Source organism: Aristolochia californica, unplaced genomic scaffold (assembly GCF_029961685.1).
Source record: "Aristolochia californica isolate CCGP_79_NKW_82.1479 unplaced genomic scaffold, dmAriCali1.0.hap1 SCAF_4, whole genome shotgun sequence".
In the NCBI taxonomy this organism is placed as follows: domain Eukaryota; kingdom Viridiplantae; phylum Streptophyta; class Magnoliopsida; order Piperales; family Aristolochiaceae; genus Aristolochia; species Aristolochia californica.
The window spans coordinates 46,931,873-46,953,596 of record NW_027182103.1 but is presented as its reverse complement, the minus strand read 5'-3'; the positions used below and the strand labels follow the sequence as shown (position 1 = coordinate 46,953,596).

At 40.0% G+C, this 21,724-nt stretch overlaps 3 protein-coding genes and 1 non-coding gene across 4 annotated transcripts; 1 reads left to right on the top strand and 3 right to left on the bottom strand.

Moving 5' to 3' along the window:
• Positions 1 to 4,140: 4,140 nt before the first annotated feature.
• On the bottom strand, positions 4,141 to 5,976 carry LOC137962814 (bidirectional sugar transporter SWEET4-like). Its single transcript, XM_068809896.1, has 5 exons — positions 5,619 to 5,976; positions 5,367 to 5,403; positions 4,888 to 5,266; positions 4,583 to 4,702; positions 4,141 to 4,467 (listed from the first exon to the last, which is right to left on the bottom strand). The coding sequence occupies exons 1-5, from the start codon at positions 5,659 to 5,661 to the stop codon at positions 4,258 to 4,260; spliced, it is 789 nt and encodes a 262-aa protein (XP_068665997.1). The 5' UTR covers positions 5,662 to 5,976; the 3' UTR covers positions 4,141 to 4,257.
• Positions 5,977 to 8,131: 2,155 nt separating this feature from the next.
• LOC137962416 (RNA-binding KH domain-containing protein RCF3) lies at positions 8,132 to 17,171 on the bottom strand. The gene is made up of 8 exons (XM_068809268.1): positions 15,937 to 17,171; positions 13,826 to 14,266; positions 9,973 to 10,221; positions 9,624 to 9,887; positions 9,345 to 9,421; positions 9,151 to 9,259; positions 8,935 to 9,061; positions 8,132 to 8,856 (listed from the first exon to the last, which is right to left on the bottom strand). The coding sequence occupies exons 1-8, from the start codon at positions 16,603 to 16,605 to the stop codon at positions 8,834 to 8,836; spliced, it is 1,959 nt and encodes a 652-aa protein (XP_068665369.1). The 5' UTR covers positions 16,606 to 17,171; the 3' UTR covers positions 8,132 to 8,833.
• A 195-nt stretch (positions 17,172 to 17,366) lies between these two features.
• TRNAC-GCA (transfer RNA cysteine (anticodon GCA)) lies at positions 17,367 to 17,438 on the bottom strand. Its single transcript has one exon. It is a non-coding gene; the product is annotated as a tRNA-Cys (tRNA).
• Positions 17,439 to 17,549: 111 nt separating this feature from the next.
• Positions 17,550 to 21,593, top strand: LOC137963892 (protein PLASTID TRANSCRIPTIONALLY ACTIVE 7). Its single transcript, XM_068811123.1, has 5 exons — positions 17,550 to 17,620; positions 17,701 to 17,757; positions 17,876 to 17,929; positions 20,382 to 20,728; positions 21,013 to 21,593. The coding sequence occupies exons 1-4, from the start codon at positions 17,570 to 17,572 to the stop codon at positions 20,715 to 20,717; spliced, it is 498 nt and encodes a 165-aa protein (XP_068667224.1). The 5' UTR covers positions 17,550 to 17,569; the 3' UTR covers positions 20,718 to 20,728; positions 21,013 to 21,593.
• Positions 21,594 to 21,724: the final 131 nt, after the last annotated feature.

Sequence of the window (21,724 nt, the reverse complement as noted above, 5' to 3'; positions counted from 1 at the left end):
CTTGCCATGGTAAAAGATAGCATGCTCAATGAGGAGTTGAGGCGTAAAGAGTTGGGCATTACAAACGAGTCAGCTGCTCTTGTTACTGAGAACCGTGGAAGGAGCAGACATAGAAACTCTCACGGACATGACAACAATGATAAGTCGAAAGGGAGATCAAAATCTCGCAAGGGTATTGTTTGCTACTATTGCCAAAAACCGGGACACATGAAGTTTGAGTGCAAAAAGTTAAAAGCAAAGTCTAAGAGGGATCAGTCTAGACCCAGATCTGATGAGAATGAGAAGGAAAGCACCGCTACCGCTGCCGCTGCATATGATGGTGAAGTGATCATTGCTTGTGATGCCGGTTTTGTCAATTTCACAAGTCATGACTCCACTTGGGTGATAGACTCAGCAGCTTCATTTCATGTTACTTCTCGACGTGACTTGTTCACCTCCTACAGGCAAGGTGATTTTGGCAAGGTAAGAATGGGGAATGATGGGGTATGCTACATCTCCGGCATTGGAGATGTGTGTGTGGAGACCAGTGTGGGGTGCAAGTTACTTCTTAAGAATGTTCGGCATGTGCCGGATATGAGGCTTCATTTGATTTCTGTTGGTGCTCTTGATGATGAAGGGTACCGTAGTCATTTTGGTGACGGGAAGTGGAAGTTGTCCAAAGGTTCTCTTGTTGTTGCCCGGGGTGAAAAATCAAACTCGCTCTATACAACGCGGGTTAAATTATGTGGTGAGGTGAATGCAATAGAAGGTAACTCAACTGATTTGTGGCATTTGCGGCTAGGTCACATGAGTGAGAAAGGGCTTCAAATTTTGGCTAGAAAGGATTGTGTGCCGAGTGATGGTACATCTTTGACATCATGTACGCACTGTTTGGCGGGTAAGCAACATCGAATTGCTTTCAAGAGAAGTCCTACCACCAAGAAGTCGAATGTCTTGGATTTGGTTCATACCGATCTTTGTTCCATGGGTGATAGCACACTTGAAGGAGCTCTTTACTTTGTCACTTTCGTGGATGATCATTCTAGAAAACTATGGGCTTATGCCTTGAAGACAAAGAATCAAGTTTTGGAAGTGTTTAAACAGTTCCTTGCTGCAGTTGAAAGAGAAACAGGTCGGAAATTGAAATGCATTCGATCAGACAATGGTGGTGAGTACCGCGGGCCATTTGAAACCTTCTGCAAGGTTAATGGAATCAAACTTGAAAGAACGGTGCCAAAAACCCCGCAACAGAATGGAGTAGCTGAGAGAATGAACCGCACAATTTGTGAGAGAATACGGTGTATGCTCTCTCATTCGAAGCTTTCAAAAGTTTTTTGGGGTGAAGCGATGAACACCGCTGTTCATCTGATTAATCTCTCACCTTCTCATGCACTGGATGGTGATGTTCCCGAGCGGGTTTGGACCGGAAAAGATGTGTCTTATGGACACTTGCGGGTATTTGGTTGTCGAGCATTTGTGCACATTCCTAGAGATGAAAGAGCCAAACTTGATAGTAAGACAAAGGAGTGTATTTTCTTGGGTTACAAAACCGGTGAATTTGGTTACAGATTGTGGGATCCGATTGAGAAGAAGGTGTTAAGGAGTCGGGATGTAGTTTTCTTTGAAGAAGAAACTGTTGAGAATTTGGGAAATCCTGAAAATGTGAAAACCTCTTCTAGTCACTTTGTTGATCTTACACCCATCTCGAGTAACCAAGAAGTTGAAAGCAACCAGCATACCGAAACTGAAGATCAAGGTGAGCAATCAGAAAATCAAGGTCCACCTTTACAAGAGATGAGAAGATCAAATCGTGAACGAAGGCCTACTTCAAGATACTCTCCACATGATTATGTTTTGCTCACTGACGGTGGTGAACCTGAAAGCTTTGAAGAAGCTATGTGTCATGAGCAAAAGGGTGAGTGGTTTGAAGCTATGCAAGATGAGATGAATTCCTTGCATAAAAATCACACCTTTGAGTTAGTTGAATTGCCTAAGGGTAAGAAGGTACTCAGGAACAAGTGGGTGTTTCGTTTGAAATCAGATGGCACAGATTCAAAGCCGAGGTACAAGGCTCGGTTAGTTGTGAAGGGATTTGATCAAAAGAAGGGGATTGATTTTGAGGAGATATTCTCGCCCGTGGTCAAGATGTCCTCTATTCGGGTTATACTTGGTTTGGCCGCTAGTTTGAATTTGGAGCTTGAGCAGCTTGATGTGAAAACCGCATTTCTCCATGGTGATTTGGAGGAGGAGCTCTATATGGCGCAACCCGAGGGATTTGCTGAAAAAGGCAAAGAGGACTTGGTGTGCAGATTGAGGAGGAGCCTTTATGGTTTGAAACAAGCACCTCGAAACTGGTACAAACGATTTGAATCCTTTATGTGTGACAACAATTTCAGCAAGACCACTGCCGACAGTTGCGTCTTCATGAAAAGGTACTCCAGTGATAATTTCATTATTCTTTTGCTCTATGTCGATGACATGTTGGTTGTCGGTAATAATACAAAGGAGATAGGAGTTTTGAAAGAAAAGCTTGGGAATGAGTTTGCAATGAAGGATTTAGGTCCCGCAAAGCAAATTCTTGGTATGAGAATCACTAGAGATCGGGAAAAGTGCAAGCTTTGGTTGTCACAAGAAAGGTATTTGGGAAAGGTGCTTGAAAGGTTCAATATGAGCAAATGCAAACCGGGTTCTTCTCCACTTGGTAGTCATCTCAAGTTGACACTTGATGATTGTCCAAAGGATGAAAAGGAGAAAGAAGAAATGAAGAAGGTGCCGTATGCATCCGTGGTCGGTTCATTGATGTATGCAATGGTGTGTACAAGGCCGGATATTGCTCATGCTGTTGGAGTGGTAAGTCGTTATCTCTCCAACCCTGGAAAAGCTCACTGGGATGCTGTGAAATGGATTCTTCGGTATATTCGCGGTACTACTGGTTATTGTCTCTGTTACGGGGCTAGTAAACCAGTTCTGGAGGCATATACGGATGCTGATTGGGCCGGAGATGTTGACTCGAGGAAGTCAACATCCGGTTATTTGGTTTGTTTTGCGAATGGTGCTGTCTCATGGCAATCGAGACTACAGAAATGTGTTGCACTCTCCACAACCGAAGCTGAATACATTGCAATTATCGAAGCATGCAAAGAACTATTGTGGATGAAGAAGTTCTTTCAAGAATTGGACATTCGGCAAGAGAGGTATGTGTTACTTTGTGATAGTCAAAGTGCAATTCATTTGAGCAAGAATCCCACATTTCATTCGAGATCAAAGCACATTGATCTCCGTCATCATTGGATACGTGATGTGCTTGAAAAGAAAGAATTGATGTTGGAGAAAGTCCACACGAGCGAGAATGGCTCCGACATGTTGACAAAGTCTTTACCTCCTTTGAAGCTTGAAGCTTGTCGTGACAAAGCAGGTTTGGTTGAGGGTTTTACCTCATGAATCGGGAGGAGGAGTTTTGTTGGGTCCCGATCTCATTCGGGACATGACTGTAAATATTGGTCTTGTTTAGACCTTTTATGTAATTTCTGTATGAAATATTTAACCTTTGTAACTTAGGTTTACAGGTATGAGAATTTTTTTTTTTCTCCCGCTCGGTTTTCCCTCTCTGGCTGTCGTCGTCTCCCAAAATCCCCAAATCCCCAACACTCTCTACCCAGCTTCTTGGCCTCTCGCCTGCTACTGACAGCCGCATCTGACATTTTTCCCCAACAGGGAAGCTCATGCCATGCACGTCAAGTAAAATTGACGACTCCGGATCGGAAGTGAGAAAGGTTCTATGTTCGCCGAGAAGTCGATCTCTGTAAGCGATCCAAACTGGCGATTTGGGAGGACAGATTGGCTACAGCTGCTGTGTTACCTTTCTTGTCACTTTGAGAAGGAATAAGATGGTTCGCTGACGCAGTGTCTACCGTATTTGAATTAGGGGCTGCAACAACGAGGTTTACGATCGAACTGTAGCAGTTCTGAGGATTACATTTTACTGAAAATGGAACTAATTTTCATGCAAATGAATGCCATAGGAAATCCGACTCCTTTGCCATTGGCTGTTTGCACAATTACATGCAATCGATGATTAATACGTAATGAAACGCATTAAATTTAAGCCAAGGTTGTTATCCACCTCAAGCGAATGCATTACTAATTACTGTAATATATAAATTATAAAGACTAAGAACACTTTTTCTTTCAATTATTATAAACCGAGCGATCAAACATCTATGGTAATTGACAAACAGAAAAGGTGTTAAAAGCATTTGCAGAAGGTGGCCTGTCTGTTCATGTCTCATGGATTTCTGAAACACGGCCACTAAGAGGTGGAGTATTGTCAACTTTCTTGTGGTCGGCTCCACCAACAACGGCCACCTCTGTCAATGCCGTCTCCCCCTTGCCTCTTCTTTCCGCGAGCTGCCGCTGTGTCGACTTGTAGAAAGTCGCGTAAAGGATCAACTGCACGATCGAAAACATCATCCCCAGAGTGTTCGGAATCTGGGCACGGAAATCAACCCCTTATTTCCCATGAAAATATTAATACATATGCTTGCGGTTATCAATGTTGATGAGAAAGAGAAGAAAAAGAGAAAAAAAGAGTGATTTTATTTACAGTGATGAAGAGGTCGAAGCGGATGAGAGCGTATGTAGTCCAGCAAATGCCGTTGGCAAAGGAGGCTAGCGAGAGTGACAGCGGCATGTACTCGACGCTCTTCGTTCGGAGTACCATTTTCTGTGAGCAATGCGAAGATTAGAAGTTTGAAGGGAATTAATTCATGAATTTCAAAACTTTCTTTTCTAATTTGCAGTGGTTGATCTTGACCGATCGGAAGATCTAGTAAGACCGAGATTCCATGCATGCGAGATGTCACGCTCGAATAGAATTTAAAAGGGAAGAGGAGATGAGAATTTGTTTACCATGACTGACAAGGGAGCGACATACATCATGGTCCCGAAGAAAACACAGAAGCATCCGACGACCAGAGATCGCTTCTCGTAGGTGTGAAAAACTGTGAGAACAAAAATGGCGACGGCGACTACGAAGATTACTTCAATGATGAAGATGAGGAACGTTCTCATCCTCTTTTTCCCGCTAGAGTATAAAAGAAAGAGGAGAACATAAAAGAGCTCGATGAGGAGGCCGGTGCCATTAATGGTGATCACCAACATGCTGTGTGGGTGCACCAACGGCAGCCCGTAAACACACCACAGCATGCAATTGAGAAGAGTGGCGAGGTACGGCACCGACGAGAACTGCTCCACGGATCTTTTCTTCCAAATGCGGAAGAAAGTCGGCCTGCAATTCGTTCAATGGACGATTTAATAAATACCAGCCATTGATACTAAACTGAAAAATCAATTAAAAACTGAATAATTCCCAGTCTTTATATACATACATGGGAGAAAGAAATAAACCCAGTGATATTATGTTTCCTGCAAAGAGCAAAGAAGCCAAAAAAATTTAGTTAACTAATAAAAAAAACAGAAACAGAAGAAATGGAACGAAGCTGCGTCTCAAAACGATCACTCTTTCTGTTCTCTAAAAAATACAGAAAACAAAGGACCACTACATATAGCGCCTCACACAGAGAAACCCAACACCAATTCATCAAATTCCAAAACGGGTTTGATGATCAGTTTCCGCAGACCTAAAATGCCCACTACGGTTCTCGCAAGATCTGCAGAAACCATGGCTGCTTCAACGACGACGACGACGGCAAGGTGAAGCGAATTAATCTATATGTATCTCACTCTCACAGTCACAGAAGTAAGAGTCAGTTCAGGACGGTTAGAAACGTATATATAGAGGGAGGGAGGGAGGGAGGGAGGGAAGGTGGAAGGTAGAAGAAGCTCTCGCAGCAGCTGGCCTGGAGTTTGTCTATACTAATAACCGTAGGGGGATACGAGTGCGGTATGTATTGGCTTGTGCAGTTTAAATGAACACATGGAGGGAAGGGAGTAAAGAGGAGAGAGAAGGAGTGGCACTGGGTTCAAGATTCTCAAAGCCCTACCCTCCATTTGAATGCAACTCTCAGAGACGGATTGCTCAATTTATACGAAGGCCAGTTGCCGGGCTCTTTTCATTTAATGGACGCGAGATTGCATGTGGAGAATCAACTTCTGCTTATCCACTTCCCATTTTTAGTTAAATGCATTCATTCCCACTCGCGATAAAAACTATGCGCCTTTTCCTCCACTCTCCACCTTTTCTAACCTGCGCCTTACGTTACGTTTTCCTTTTATAAAACCACCTTTTCCGACCCGGGTCAGGCTCGAATCTTCAACCCGGGTTGCGGTCATGACCTATGGATTGCAAGTCACAGCATCTACCAATGGGAAGCCAACGTAGGGTATCTGCTCTGCACTTCCAAGGGCTCGCACAGGAATAGTGATTTTGTAACAGATTAAAGACCCACACCTCCCTTCTCTCGTCTGATAGAGAAAACATGACAAGCAAGTGAAGAAAGTGAGAGACGCCAAGCATTAAGAGTCAAATCCATTAGAACAAGATGCCGTTGAACCTTTCCAAGAATTGACTCTCATCGCTTTCTTTCTGTAAGTCCCAAACCCAGTCTAATCCAATCCAAGCTTCCCTTCTTGCCCGCACTACCTTTCCTGCTTTCTCTGAATGGAGAGATGCTGGCATAGCACAAATCAGAAGTAATCGATAACTGATTATCAATAGTTAGAGAAGAAGAATGATCTTTTACATGGCTGAGGAATGTGGGCTTCGTAAATTATGGCAGCAGACGGAGCTCTCAGTTCGTCATGAACGAAAGATTTAAAGCAGAAGACTGCGTTTTAAGGCCTACATATAAAAACTCACGAATCTGGTGATTACTTGAATTGTTATCGCTGTATCAAGTTGCGATTGATAGATGATGGACAGAACATCTGCTTTGTGTTCTGTGTTTTGACTAGAATTGGGATGAAAAAGGACTAGATAAAATGATCAAGACCATTAGAGGTGGCACATTAGTAAAGTTACCTTTTTCTTGAGCGTAAATATAAACGGATAAACCCTCTATATATCTGCTTCGAAATCAGCAAGCTCTGGCCATCGGACTGCTCTCACAGGCTGCCGCTTGCGAGTTGGAACTTGGAACCATTCCAGGGTAAGAGAAATAAATACCCCAACAGGAAAGTTCACTTCTGCAATTATTTCACGCATTGGTCAGCGAACTGCAAATTATATATAAATAAAAAATACTTTGTTGCTCTAAAGCACAAGGAAGAACAAGATGCTCCCAAAAGTGGGAGGATTATTCCTAAAATGACTAAGCTGAAATTAAAAGTCTTTTTAATTCAATGTTCCTTAACTTCCAAGGAACATAACTGTAAGCGATGAAAATACGACCGAACACAAGAAGTCAGGGAATTGAGAGTCAGGGTCATAAGTGTTCATTCTGTGCAAGGAAAAAATAATTTATCCAGAGAGTATTACATCTTTCTTCTTCTGTATCAATTTCTCTGTAGATAAGTTCTTCATAAAAGCTAGCAAGGGAAGGGTGCGGCAAGTGGGAGCCAAGAGAAATTTATCTAGGTCCCACACTGATCCATCCTCGTACTAAAGCCGAAACTCTCTTGGGCGACCTCGCATTCTCTCCAAGAATGCGACCAGAGCATCGCCTAATGCATTTCAGATAAATAGACAGACACATATTAGCAGAAGATATTATGAGCATCGGAAGTGAAACCTTCGTCGCATTTATGATCATCTCAGTATTAATGAGGGGAAAAGTCTATTGGTTCCAATCTCATACGCAAGCCCACTTGCCCAGCCACTCAAAGCTTTTAAATAAGCCTTTGCTGCCTTCTCCGTGCAGGTAAAATTAGAGGTCTGCTCTGTTCAATCATAGGTCAGTTAAAGAACATGTTGAGACTCTTTGAATTTTGCAACAGATCCTGTGATATAAAGGCCAGGATAGGCTTCTTTCAATCATGTTCATATTCCAAAATTTTCTTCTTTGATTTTTGAACTAATTAAAATTTTGGGAACTGCATGCTTCATAGGACAAACCTGTTTGCTGTCTGTTTAATAATCAAATTGGGTCCTCGAGTAATCTGTGTGAACCGATATCAATATATTAATAACCAGGTATTGCTTACACAATCTACGAATCCTAGTTATTTACAGTAATGACTTCTGTCACAGGTCCAATCATTTACACCCAAATTTTTTTTCTAATAATTGTCCGTGCACTTACCTACAAGTAGGAATAGAATAGAAGACACGATTAATAATCAAATTGCACAATAATTGACTTAGAATAGTGAAGTATAAATTTTTTTGATCTATTGTTATATCCAGTAACACAAGATGACTGCGGACAAAACGCACAATATGGCAAACTAGTAAAGCCTTACTGCAGATGACACGTAAAGCTGTGAATTGAGAGTAACATTGAATGGTTCGGTTCCTCTATACACTTCGCAGATTCTTTCCAAAATATTACTCACCAGCAGGCCCATAGTTTCTGCTCAGTAAGCAATTCATATGGCATTTGATCTAAAGACTTCCTGATTACGCGCTACTAAAAATCTAATAGTTAGTAAAGGCTGATGAAGCAAAAGAAAAAGGAGACCGACAATTTCAGAACCTGCTGAGGAGACTAAAAAATGAATGTACAAAATGCAGATTCCCACTTCAGCCACAACAAACCAGAGAAAAGGAAACTTCCTGAAAGTGAGGGTGTACTCATCCCTTTTCATTCTTTAAAGGTTGTCAATCAGAGGGTATGCAGTCATACCTTCCACAAGAGGCACTGCGTCTTCTCATAGTGTAACAAACTGATGAGAATATTTACCAAGCACCCTTTGCAGCCTTGCAAGTTCTCCACTTTAATAGATCCATAAGCTCAAATCAGGTTGGAGTATCTTCTTGAGCTGACCAACATCAAACCAGCTGAAAATTATGACTCTGAAAAGTGACAGGAAAAGAATAACAGAAAGAAAATCACTTACTGCTCAGAATGAACCCTTGCAGAAGACTCTGGGCTCTCTCTGCCTGATCTGGTGTACCGGAGATTTGGATAACTTTTTCAGGTCTATCAGAGTTATCTTCAACAAATCTGACTGTCGCCCCCGACATCTGTCTCCATAAGAGAGAAGGTACAATGTAAAAAACAGAAACCCAACCACCAAATCTGAAGGCAGAAGAGGATTAAGATGCCAAATCACCTCACTTATCTGTGCAAGCTTGCTTCCAGATCTCATTCTGAGGCTGGGAATTGCATGTTCCGGTATTATGACCTCTAGTGTGCTTTTAGTGACAATTGGAGCATGAAACCTTAAAAGACATGGTAATCTAGGATTTTAGCTTGTCAGGTATTTGAGGATAAAATAAAAAATAAAGGAGCTAGAAATCCACAAACCTTGTTGGCACACTTGGCGCTTCCTCAGCATTACTTTCTTCCTGTTCCACTTGCCCACTTCCAGTGCGTGCAATATCCTAGGGCCAATAAATACAATTTTAAGAAACAGAGCGCAATTAAAAGGGTAAATAATCTTCAAAGTCAAGGCATGAAGGTAACTAGATAAAGGGTAGGTCGACAAAAAGAAACAGAAAACATGTATCTGCACAATTCATGAGAGAACTCAAATTTCAATTTAGAAAGAAAAAGGAAATAAAAAATAAAAAAAATGACTTCCACCTTAGATGGACGTGTTGTTGTAGCTGGGATGATGTTTTGATAGCCAGCTGCCTGAGGCTCATTTGCTTGGTAACCTTCACGGGCCATACTTCTGCTGGGAGAAGCACCAGCCTCCACTCCAAATCCACTCCCACTATGGCCAGGACCAGAGCCTAGTGGTGGAAGAGGCTCTCTTGAAGATATAACATCACGGTATAAGTAACTCCGTAGCCTCGATGTTATCTGAACAAGGGCCTCTCTGGCCGTTCTAATGTCCCCTGTTATCTGCCAAAATTTTGCTTTTATTAATAATACTGTTCCATTTATTTTAGTACCCTCAGGAAGGTTAACCAAGACCAAAACCACAAACCTGAACAAGTTCATCCGTCCCAGCTACACACTGGGGTAGTTCTTCTCGGGGTACGATCTGTATATTTGCACCAGTCAATCTCCCCATCTCAAATAAAGACCCATCTCTGCCCTCCAAACAAACAACTTCATCAGAAGGGACCAGCAATCTCGTTGTTATGATATTATCCTTATCCGGACCCAGGTCCACAATGCAAGTCTGGATATGCAAAAGAGCTTCCTGGGCTGGAAACATCTCATCATCTGGACCCTGTATTATGCAGAAGAAGAAGAAGAAGAAGAAGAAGAAGACTGATCAAACAGTTCTTGGCAGTAGGAAAAAAATGTGAGATACATATATAACACTGCAGTTGTACAGTCACAAAAACAAAATTCATTGACCGGTTCGTCTGAACAATGTCCCAAAAGAAGTGAAAATCTAGAACTTCATGCATGCAATGATAAAAATGACTGATCAACTCTTCCAGTCATAACACTAACAATCCCAAGGATTGGTCCCTCCTCCTTGTGGCTGGCTCAAAGTTAACGTTGACAACAGCTCCAGGGAAACCCTGGGCCTCCTGGTAGTTATAATGCCATAAAAGATTCTGCAGTATTCGCCTTGTTATCACTGGCCCCTCAATCATTGTGAATCCACAGAGGCAGAGTTGAAGACCTTTCTCCTGGCCCTCAGGATCTTCATGCACTACTTCACCTTGCTTCTTGTGGTCAAACGGGAATCAGCAGTTGACATCAGTTGAGCATCCAAAAAAGGATACTACCAGGACATTTTTTTGTGTATCCTGACAAAATTAAGGCACCTAAATTATCCATGTCCACATCCCAAATGTATCATAGGCCACGCTGATTCCTTGGCTAAATATGAGACTATCTGGCAACACCTCATTGAAGGTCATAGAAACCCCTTTGACCAATCTATTGTGCCTTGTGTTTTTGTATTTAGCTTGTGTTTTTTTACCTTTTGTATGTTTATTAACCAAATTTTACCTCCAGAAGTTCTCTCCTACTATATATCTTATTTCTCATGTGATAGAAAAAATATATCCATGACAACTGGATTTTTCTTTTTTGTTTGAGAACATCCATGACGACTGATTTCATCTTCAAACAACTATGAAAAGAGAATAACACAAGGAAATTAACAGAACTAAAAACTGAATACCCTAGTTTAGAAGAACCAACAAAAAATCCTGCAGATTTTAGTAATTATATTACCATGGAGACTGGATTTTGTATTCTGAAGTCATGACCTCCAGTTGGTTTTTGATTGTGTATACCTCTAATATTCACGTCCTAGCAACATAGTCTGGTCCAGAAAAAAAGTCTTTGCGTGGGAGAACATAGAAGTACACCAGAGGTCAAATTACAAACAAGTGTCCCAATCATTAAACTTAGGGTGTGAAGCATAGGAACCTGCGATTTGTTATATCAAAGAAGTGGTGGAATCCTCTGATGACTTGACTTCCCAGGAGCACCAAAAGTGAGATCATATGGTATGTCTGAGAACACAGAAGTAGTGTCTACCATTTTTCCATTATTTTCGTATCCATAATAGTGAAAAAAGAAGGCCCTGCTCCAAGTTGTTCAGGAATAGTGGCTTTGAGTTTCTCAACCCTTTGACTTGGATTAGTCAGTTCTTTTTCTCAATGGGGGAAGGGAAGGGGTATAATTTTTTTGAAAAGAAACAGTAATTAAACACAATTCTGTTGCACAATTTCGCCTCATCCAAAATCATGGAAAACAGGTCATTTTCCATGTGAAGCCACTGGTCTCAGGTGGACTCTCCAAGAAATTGTCTTTGAGGTATGTGAACAAGGTATGATAGTGATGAGCTGATTTCCAGCATCTAAATCATGAACTTCTTACAGACGAATGCTTGAAGGTTAATATTGTATTTGGCAGTCACACAGAATATTTAGTTGTGCAGTGACACCTTATAAGTTTAACCAAGCATAGCATACAAAACCAGAGGAAGCCTCACCCAGCAATTTCTTACATAATTTTAGTTGTGTTTCACTGAGTATTAACAGGAGATTCTCTAGCTTTTCATCATTTTCCAACTTATTTGGTGCTAAAAGTAAACACATAAGATATGAAATAGAAACAAGATGAATACCAAGGCTACTGTTTATGTTCATCAATAAGTCAATAAAATGCAGACAGAAGCCGATTTGACCAGTTCAAGAACTCAAGCTTGCCTTGGAGACTTCAATTATCCATTTAAAGATCAAATTAGATCTCATTTAAAACAGTATGGCATACAAGAAGGCCAAAATTTCATAATTCAGCTTCATCCTTGTGGAGTAATTGTTAAAGAGATGCAAGTGACAAGACCAGAGATTTAGAGTCTCGCTAGCTTTAGAATCTTTCAAAATACATATATATATATATATATTTTGGCAATCCATCAAAATAAATATATATGAAAAAAAGGTGTCTGTAGAACATGATTATAGAGTAATTTCTCAAGTGGCAAGTTACTATACTACCAAGAATTTTTTTTATGACAATTGAGATATAGATGTGACAACTTTTTCCTATCTAATAGTCAGAAAATTTTATTAAAAGAAAGAAGATTAGAAAAGCTAGGAGGGGGTAACATTCACAATGAGATGTTTGAGAGGGAACCCCTCTTTAGCAAGATTATCAGCCAAGCCATTAGCTGATCTCAATACATGACACTATGTTATTAGATACAATTAATTGGCTTGCGAATCTGACAAAAATCATGGTAAATCCCCAGGAATGTCAACTGAATTCTTGCACCACCCAATAACATAGATATGGCAACCATAATGCTATTATGATAAAGTTAATTTAACTAGTGTTTTTTAAAGTTTTGGTCATGTTGATTTTTTCATCTTATTTTTATGTAATTTTGACTCTAACAAAAAATCTTGCATGGCGCATCTATTTACACCCATCAGAGTATGAAAACAGTGTCTCACCTAATCTAAGACCATAGAAACCAAGACTGAGACTGATGTAGCTACACTGAACAAAATAGCAGAGGAGACCAGTTTGCAGATACCTCAGAAACATATAGCAGATCCCAGTGAGATAGATAACAGAAGATATAAAAAAGCTAGTTTCACACCCAGAAAAAGTAACAACACCAAAGATATTGACAGAAAAGACATGGGTGCATATGCTCAGTCTGCCTAGCAAACAATCCACAAGGGTGGAAACTGTCATTTATTCAGCCAAAAATCATATTTAGTTTATTTTATGTTCATGAGTTGGGCAGGAAGTGAGAGAACCTGAGTATATAATTACTTTTAAAAGATTGTATAGGTTTATCAGCAAAAAGAGCAGACATGGAATATGCCATTGTAAGTAGTGCAGGGAAATAAAATACCAGCAACCAACTTCTTTATGATATTTTTCCTATTTTTATTTCAATTGAAAACTCTAGAAGCCCTGCTTCTTTCTTTGAGTTCATCTCTTGATTAATTACACTAGTTTCACCCAAGATCCTAGGCTGCTTGAAGAAAGGTACATCAATGACAGGTTTTGAAGTGCAAATCACCCTGTTGGATTCTACTGATCTGTTTAAAGTACAAACAGGGAAAACAGGTTTTTCCCTATTCCTGTGGCTCATTCACCTGCTTATATCAGAAAAATAGAAAATAAAACTTTAGGTGACAAATAAAACAAAAAAGTGATAGGCCCCAGAACAAACTCTAAGAGTAAAGACGCGTATGATGCGAAATATGCTCAAAAGAATATAATGAACTAAAAATAAGGAGAGAAAAGGTCATTTGCATCCCCATAATTTGAAACAGCTTCAAGGGAAAGATGGTATGCAAGAAATTTTTCAATAAGAAAGAAAGTAGAAGTATTGGAGCAAATACCTCATCAGACGTAATAGTAATAACACGTTCATCTGACCCCAGTACAGGGTCACTAACCCTCACATCAACACCAATTTCACCATGGAGAATCCCTATAATCCCTTCTGACTCTGCCGTGACACTTTCTACCTTGTTGTTTGGACAAAGGATCTGGAAGACAAGGTCTTCACCAGCAAATGACTGTGCATGCTCACCCATTGGGGCAGCTGCAGAATCAAATCCATAACCAGATGGTGCATACCTACTGCTTGAACGGTGACCCCCATCCAAAGGTGATCTTACATTGTTCATGTGAGGATTAAGGTCATCATCAGGGGAAAAATAACGTTCTGGTGAGTGTAATCGTCCACGGAAAGATCCACGCTCACGAAGCATAGCTTCTTTCAGTCGAGACGAAATAATTGCTACAGCTTTCTTCACTGCATTCCCATCACCAACTACCTGTAAAGGAGACAACCATACCACACGTTATATGCTCCAAAATAGACACCTCTCCATGATCTAGATTTTTGCCATCCAAAACAATGGACTTACAGTCTGTTCACCAAAAGATAAAAGTAAAACAAATAGACAAAATGACATTCACTGACAGAGTTCTAATGTCAATCAAGGAGCAGTTTCTGTTTCTTGTGTTTCTATTACAATGGCATATACTGGGACCCTCAAAGCCTAGTGAGGCTCAAACCTGAGATGATCCACCAAGCTGCAGCACAAATCTCAACTGCTGGAGATGTTTCAGTAGTAAAATATCTACTTTTTTATCATCTTGGAACTTAGGAGTGGCACTTCGTTCAACCTTTTGTTGCTGAGAGCAACTTTCTAATTGATTAGATTCCATTTCTGTTCGTTACAATGTAGTAAGGTTCATTACAATGTATTTTATTTTTTACATCATGCTCCCTAAGGAGTCCTCCTTTCATTGAGATCTCTTCACATTGTATTAAAAAATTCTCTACCATATGGGCAAATAATTAGACATCATCACCAACTCCGTTTAATAATCCTAAAACCCCTAGTTGAGGCATCCTTAACATGAAATCAGTGACTTATTTATAATACAAAACCCATCTCCATCAAGGATGCAGAAAAGAATTGATACTGTAGTTGCCTAAATGACAGTAGAATGATCCAGGCAGAGCATTTTCAAAAACATCACAACACCGCCAACTTGCAAGAACCCATTTCTCTAATCTGATGCTTCAAAAGATCAATTTGAAGGTTTTAATATGAGAAAAGATCCATATCCTAGAATGGAAGCAAAAATCAATTTGACCATTTCTTAGAAGCATACTCCAAGGGCTGCCAATAGTGTAGCTGACTCTCTAGCGAGAGATGGAGCAGCTCAACAGCACCTCAATATCGGCAGGTCATTCCCATTATGATCTGTCTTCTTTGTGTAGGTCTTCCTGTTCCTGCAGTGGCTATAGCCTTAGCTTTCTTGTATTCTCGTTTTTTGCTCTTTTGAGCCTTCTTAATGAATTCTTATTCTCATTATTATCACAAAAAAAAGCAAGAAAAAACAGATGCTGATATTAGCTTGGAGAAATGAGAAATAGCTAATGCAGGATATAAAATAAAAGTGAAACTATGATTGACACATCAGATGCTAGAAATTACCATAACAATTTCATGTCATCTTAAATCTCAACATACAACTACGACTGCCGTTTTGTGACTAACCTTGATTCATTCTGAGTTGTTATCTATACTGGCTGCAAGTCTCAGTCTCTAATTGAGTCTATTTAGCTTTAGAGAACTTAAAACACTAAAGAGTGCAGGTGTTTACAGTATCAGCGTTACTTGCTTCTTTAAAAGTTCCATCCAAAAATCTAGTTCAATGATAAAATGAGACCATTTATTAAAGAGTATTGAAGACATGTGATGGATCATATCAAAACCTTTTATTTACACCAAATTTTTAGTGTTTTGCTATTTCTATAATCTCCTAAATGGACAGTAAGCATTCAAAGTAAAGCAAAACCTACTGATCAACGCACAACCTGAAAACTCAAACCAGAGTAGTTTTCCAAAATCTAGAAGATGAAGCAACAGTTTCTAAAACAAAGCTCAGCAAACGAATAACTGATCAAACTATTCCTTGATCAGAGTACCTGAACTATCTCCTCCGTCATTGTCACACACTGAGGCATATTACGGTCCCTTGGCAATATCCTAATCTGAGTTTTTGTCTCTATTCTCATCTGCTCAATTATCTTCCCGCCCTTCCCCAACAAACACCCTACGATTGTCCTTGGCACAATTAACCTGGTTGCAATGCGGCCCGCGCTGCCGCTTCCTCGTGGGCCATAGTCATCCTCATCATCTCCACCACCTCCCCCCTCAAACCCAACGCCAAAACCTCCCTCACAGTCAATGATTCTCTCGTGAATCATCAGTAGGGCGTCTTGGGCAGGCGAGTAATGCTGGGAACGGCCGTCAGCATCTCGGCCCCTAGCATCAGAGATCTCGATAATGCGTTCTTCATCACCATGGATCAAAGGATGCACACTGATCCAAGCCCCGGTCTCTTGTCGGAAGGTCTTAATGATGCTACCGGATTTTCCGATGACAGCTCCGACTTTAACGTCGGGGCAGAGGATCCTGTAAGTAATGGAGCCCTGCGGAGGCAGGTCTTGAGGCTTTGAAGGCCGACCGCCACTCCCGCGGCGGTGACTGTACTGGTGACTGTGGTGGTGGTACCGGGGTTTAGTCCGAGGAAGGGTTTGGGAATCATAGTCCTGATCATAGTAACAGCTCCTTTTGGATCGAGATCGCTCCATATCGTGTCTTTTAATCCCCCCGTTCTCCCTCTCTATTGTTGTATTCGTCCTTGTCCACAAGATCGAAAATAAGAAGCCATCTTGGTGGCAGACATTGCCAAATGCCAATTATCTCAAAACCTAGAAGCCGAGTACTCGTTTTCAAGGGCTTTTTTGTTTAAATTGGCCTTTGCTGTTTTCGCTGATGCCGATAATGAGAGGGTAGAGAGCGAGAGAGAGTTCGTAGAGTTAGGTTGTGCTTCAAATGGTGGTTTTGCCGGGAAGAGATTCGTTCAAAATCCTGAGAGATTTCCGACCGCTCGATCTATGAGATTAGACACTGCGAGCAGCAGAGTTTAGCTGAAGTTATCAGGGTTGTTAACACTTCGGGGTGTGTGTGTGTTACAGACTTTCAGCCTTTCCTTTTTTCTAATTTTGCTTTTCTGCTGCCAAAGGTCGTGTCTCGCGCTCTGGCCTGCGAAATTTTTTTCGCCTCCGACTCTGAATCGTGATGAAAAGCGGGAGGACTAGGGATTTTCCTGGATAGGGCTCGTGGCCGTGGTCAGTCAAACCTGCGCCTCCGGCGAAGCTTCCAGTCTTCTAGTTAACGGGCTTCAACCTGAATCTTTACAGTCTAGTGATTTGCTAGGGGTTTAAGTGAGCTGCAAATAAAAATTTAAAAATGATATTAACTTTAATCGAAAAAATTAACATTACCATTACATATAAAAGTAACTCAGGTAAATAAAACTTAGATATAATAAAAATATTACTTTTTAATAAGGGCCCAACCGGGTTCGAACCGGTGACCTCTTGATCTGCAGTCAAATGCTCTACCACTGAGCTATGGACCCTTATTGGGTCGTTTTTATATTTTATATTTTATATTTTATATTCAATTTGCTTTCTGCTTTATCCTTCGTTTGTTATCTGGGCTATCTAGGCTTCTCAATCGACGAAAGCTGGCCAGGAACTAGTGACAACCATGGCACTATCGTCAAGGCATTTTATTTGCCCTTCTCCTTTGCTGTTGCCTGTGAGATTCACTTTTCTTCATCTTTTTATTTCTTCCTCCCTTCCAAAGTTACTAATGCTATTTTTTTCCACCTCTCGCAGAAGATTTCAAATGGAACAGAAAATCCACCGAACTTCAGTTTCTCTGCTAAAAAACAGGTTATCTTTGAGCATTACGTTTAAGTACGCGTCATTGATTTTTTTCTCTCTCTATAATTCTCACTTTTCTTCTTGTATGATGCACCTGTTTTGAATTGATTCAAGTGTCTGGTTGTAGGAATCACCGGGCGATAGCAGGAACAGGGGAAGGATATGGCGACGCAGGAAATTGGTACGCTATATGAACGACAAGAACTGGCTTTATTGTCCTATCATTTATCGAAATCTTTGAATCGACATTTCCCTAGGATTATTTTGGATCGTTTAGGGATTTCCTTTAAAGTTCAGATTGCCATAAGCGGCATTTGATTTAAAGCATCTATGCATTTATCAACCCAATACCTTCGTTGAAATGTTTGCAACAGAGTTGCGTGAATTACTTACAAACTTGAAAGCACCAGTAAGAAGAAACTACCCGAGTACGTTTGAATTGGTACTGAGTGGAACTGGAACTCCACCTTATAAATTGCTTTCTGCAAAACAGGCAAATTTGGAGTTCTTCATAGGAACTTCGGAGAAAATCTGGCTTTTCCTCTCTGTAGTAGGGAGCATTAAGCGATTGGACTATCACCATAAGCTGTATTATGCTATTACTGTTGTAGTCTTTAAAAAGTCTACAACTCAATACAGTGCATAATTTTGATTTCAAGGAAATCAACTCGAGTGTACAATGTGTACCTTTTTTTAGACAATTTGTTTCTGTGGTTTTGCAATCAGAGTCGTGGCAGTTTTTCTCAAGCAACTTAATTCTAGAATTTTTTCACATAGTGTAGTCTAACGTAGGCTCTGAAACCGAGGCACTGTAGACTACTAGAGTCTGTGCTCTTCATTAAAGCTTGAAGAACTTGTCACCACCAAAATGCTCAAGCAACTCTTTCTTGATGGTGGCAATCAGCCTATGACTTTCATTCTTCTGGGGAATTCTATTCTCAAAAACTTTTGTAGATTTTACTAGATGCCTGACAAGCACATAACTTAATGTCAAATGGAACTTGTCAGTCACACCTCAATAAGCTGTCAAAGAAAATTTTATGTGATTAGAGATTTTGCCATTTCGATCTATCCACATTCATGAAATCTCATTACCTTATCTATAGTGTGAGGAAATCTCCCCAAGGTATGATAAGCTTTATTTGGAGTGATTGGATGTCATTTTTATGACGCATAATTTCAGTAAGTGAAAGATGAGAAGTTTCGGGCAACTTGTAGATGGATATGCTGTTAAAAGTCTTTCATCCAGTTGCACATTCTGAAATTGCTTGATGGTGGAAACTATTAGTAAGTGTATTCAGCTGTTACAATGACACGTTTCTGCCTTTTTTGCTTGCATAAGATAGGAAGAAACATGTAGATTGGGCTGTAGTTGTCATGTTTGAGATATTAAATGTATAGGTTAAAATAATATCAAATTGTGAGATGATCACTGCTAAGGTAAAAAAATTGTTGAAACAGAAGTTAAAATAATACCAAATTGTGAGATGATCTCTGAAAAGTAGTTGAAACAGAAGAAGTTGATGGATGAAAATCTTGCTGCCCTCTACAGTGTGCCTTATAGAATCAAATTGAGTCAGAGTTATAGATATGGTTGTTTGCATCAAAGAGGTACAATGATGAGAGGCAAAGGACAGATTATTTATCTTGGGATATGATGATCACTTTCAAGAATAACAAGTGAACAAATTAGTTAAGATGAATTTTTCTTCCCTTAAGAGAAAAATAGTTATACAATGCCAAATAACTCTCTATTAAGTACTTCAATAAACATTGATGGTAACCAGAATACTGAACCTACTTTATGATATACTGCTATACATAATTTATTATGTACGACAAACTTTTTTCTAAGTTGTACTAGAACAAAGGAGAAGAAACCTGCTTCTTACTATGTTCTGTCAGTAGTCATTATCATGCAAAATTGGGTTAAGGTGTAATCAGGTTGTTCTACTACTTTTTCTCATATTCAGATGAGGAAAATTCCTCTTTTGTTTTGGTGGTGGTGATGACTGTTATTGTTGTTATTGTTGTTGTTGTCCTTGTTATTCTGATTGGTATTTGAGGCTGCATTGGTACAAGAAAAAAACTTTTGGTTTCTTTACCTTCATTGTATAAGATAGGTGCCAGAGAGGTCAGTTAAGTTACTCACCACATTTGGGTGGAAAGGGAAGGCCCCACATTGAACTCAAAAAAGGTGACAGTGATGTCAGGGAAGCCATGGCCACTGCAGGCTGGACTGCCCTTGGCCTCAACCTTGGAGTCCAGGATTCTGTTGCTGCCCATAATCACAAACATAAAAGGGTTCTATGAATAAAACAAAGCTTTGGTATTTTGACTCTGTAGATCCACAGTTGGGTCAAATCCTCATAATTGTTAAACAAACTATGCTATGAAATGTTGGAGGTTCAAATCTACCTCTCTCTTTCTCTCTCTCTTTCACACACACACCTACACACAATATTTTGGGTTCTTTATCCATGCCAATAGTAACTATTGATAACAATTTTTTAGGGCTATTATTGTAATCAACAAACTTTTTTTTTGAGGCCTATTATTGGTACATCATGGAGAGTATAATAAGGTTCCTTCTTGTGGTCTGCAGTGCTAAATTATGCCTATGTATGTTTCAGATAAAGAAAGATGACAAGTCACAATATAAAATGGAGAGGATTCCTTTCCTTGAGGAACAAATGAGGAGGATAAAAGATACTGGAAAACTTATGACTATGGATGTTGAGATGTTACTGCTAAGGGAAGATAACCGCTTCGATTTTGTAAATGAGGTGGCTGCAGAAGCCAGATCATATGTTGAAAACAATCGAGATGAGTATGGTGGTAGAAAGAAAGCAATCATGCATGTGCTGAGCAACCGTATGAATGAGGCTGGCTTCCCCCGTGAGGAGGCATATATGGAATCAGATCCTTTCAAGCCTGGACCCGGTTATCTCCGAGAAGAGCACACATAGTCCCAAAGAAGGTAAAATCAGGTTTCTTCCTTTGCAGGCAGTGCTTCAGAAGTCTGTCATGTAGGGCCTTTTGTTCAAAATTATGGGAGCATCCTTCACAACCCCTACTCAAACACAAAATCCTCTCTCTCTCTCTCCCTCTCTCAGGTGGAATGAACTGTATCTCTTCTTACGTATGTTGGAGATGCTTTAATTCACAGCTGCTTAATATATGAATATCAACATAGCGGTTACAAAAATAGGATCAATTTTTATTACATTGGCGGACAATTGTGACCTATTTTTTTTATTGCAGGACTCGGTAAACCATGTCTCCATTCTAAGCCAGAAAGATAGGCTGTTGAGTCCACGGCAAAATGGGAGATAGCACAGATGTTTTGACAAAAGTTCGGACCATCAGGGGCAATGTTAGGAACAATGTTCTCAGAATTTCCCATCCGTTCCTATTTAGTGGAAGAGCAAAGAATACCTTGAGAGCCACTGCCATTATAGTTCTAAAAAGTAAAACTCTACTGTGGTTACTCCTCTGTTTAGCACATGAACTGATTGAGATAGTTTTTGAGATGTCTAGCAGATATAAAATTGTTTTTCCTGTTTTATATATGGTAGAGAAGATGATCAGCGGCAGTGAGTACACACCAATTGCTTTTGTTGGTCAAGAAAAAGAGAAAGAACAATATCTACTTCATTTCTCAACTGATTATGGAAATGAACTTTCTTTTGGAAGATGTATTAGGCCATGTTATGCATTATGTGCTCTCAAATGAGCACATGTAAACGATAGTCTCTGAGACAGCTTCCGAGGTAGGCATTCAGACTAACACAATCTTAGATGTGTCAATTCTAGCATTATATGACGTTTGTTCACTAATTAAAGAGTTTAAGGGAAAGATTTTTTTTAACACTTGAGAGAAATAGATTCATGTTGTCCATTAACTGCACTGTTTCTGCTTTGTTTTGACTCTGTATTGGTCACAAGTCGGTTTCTTTTCAATGCTAGAAATAGA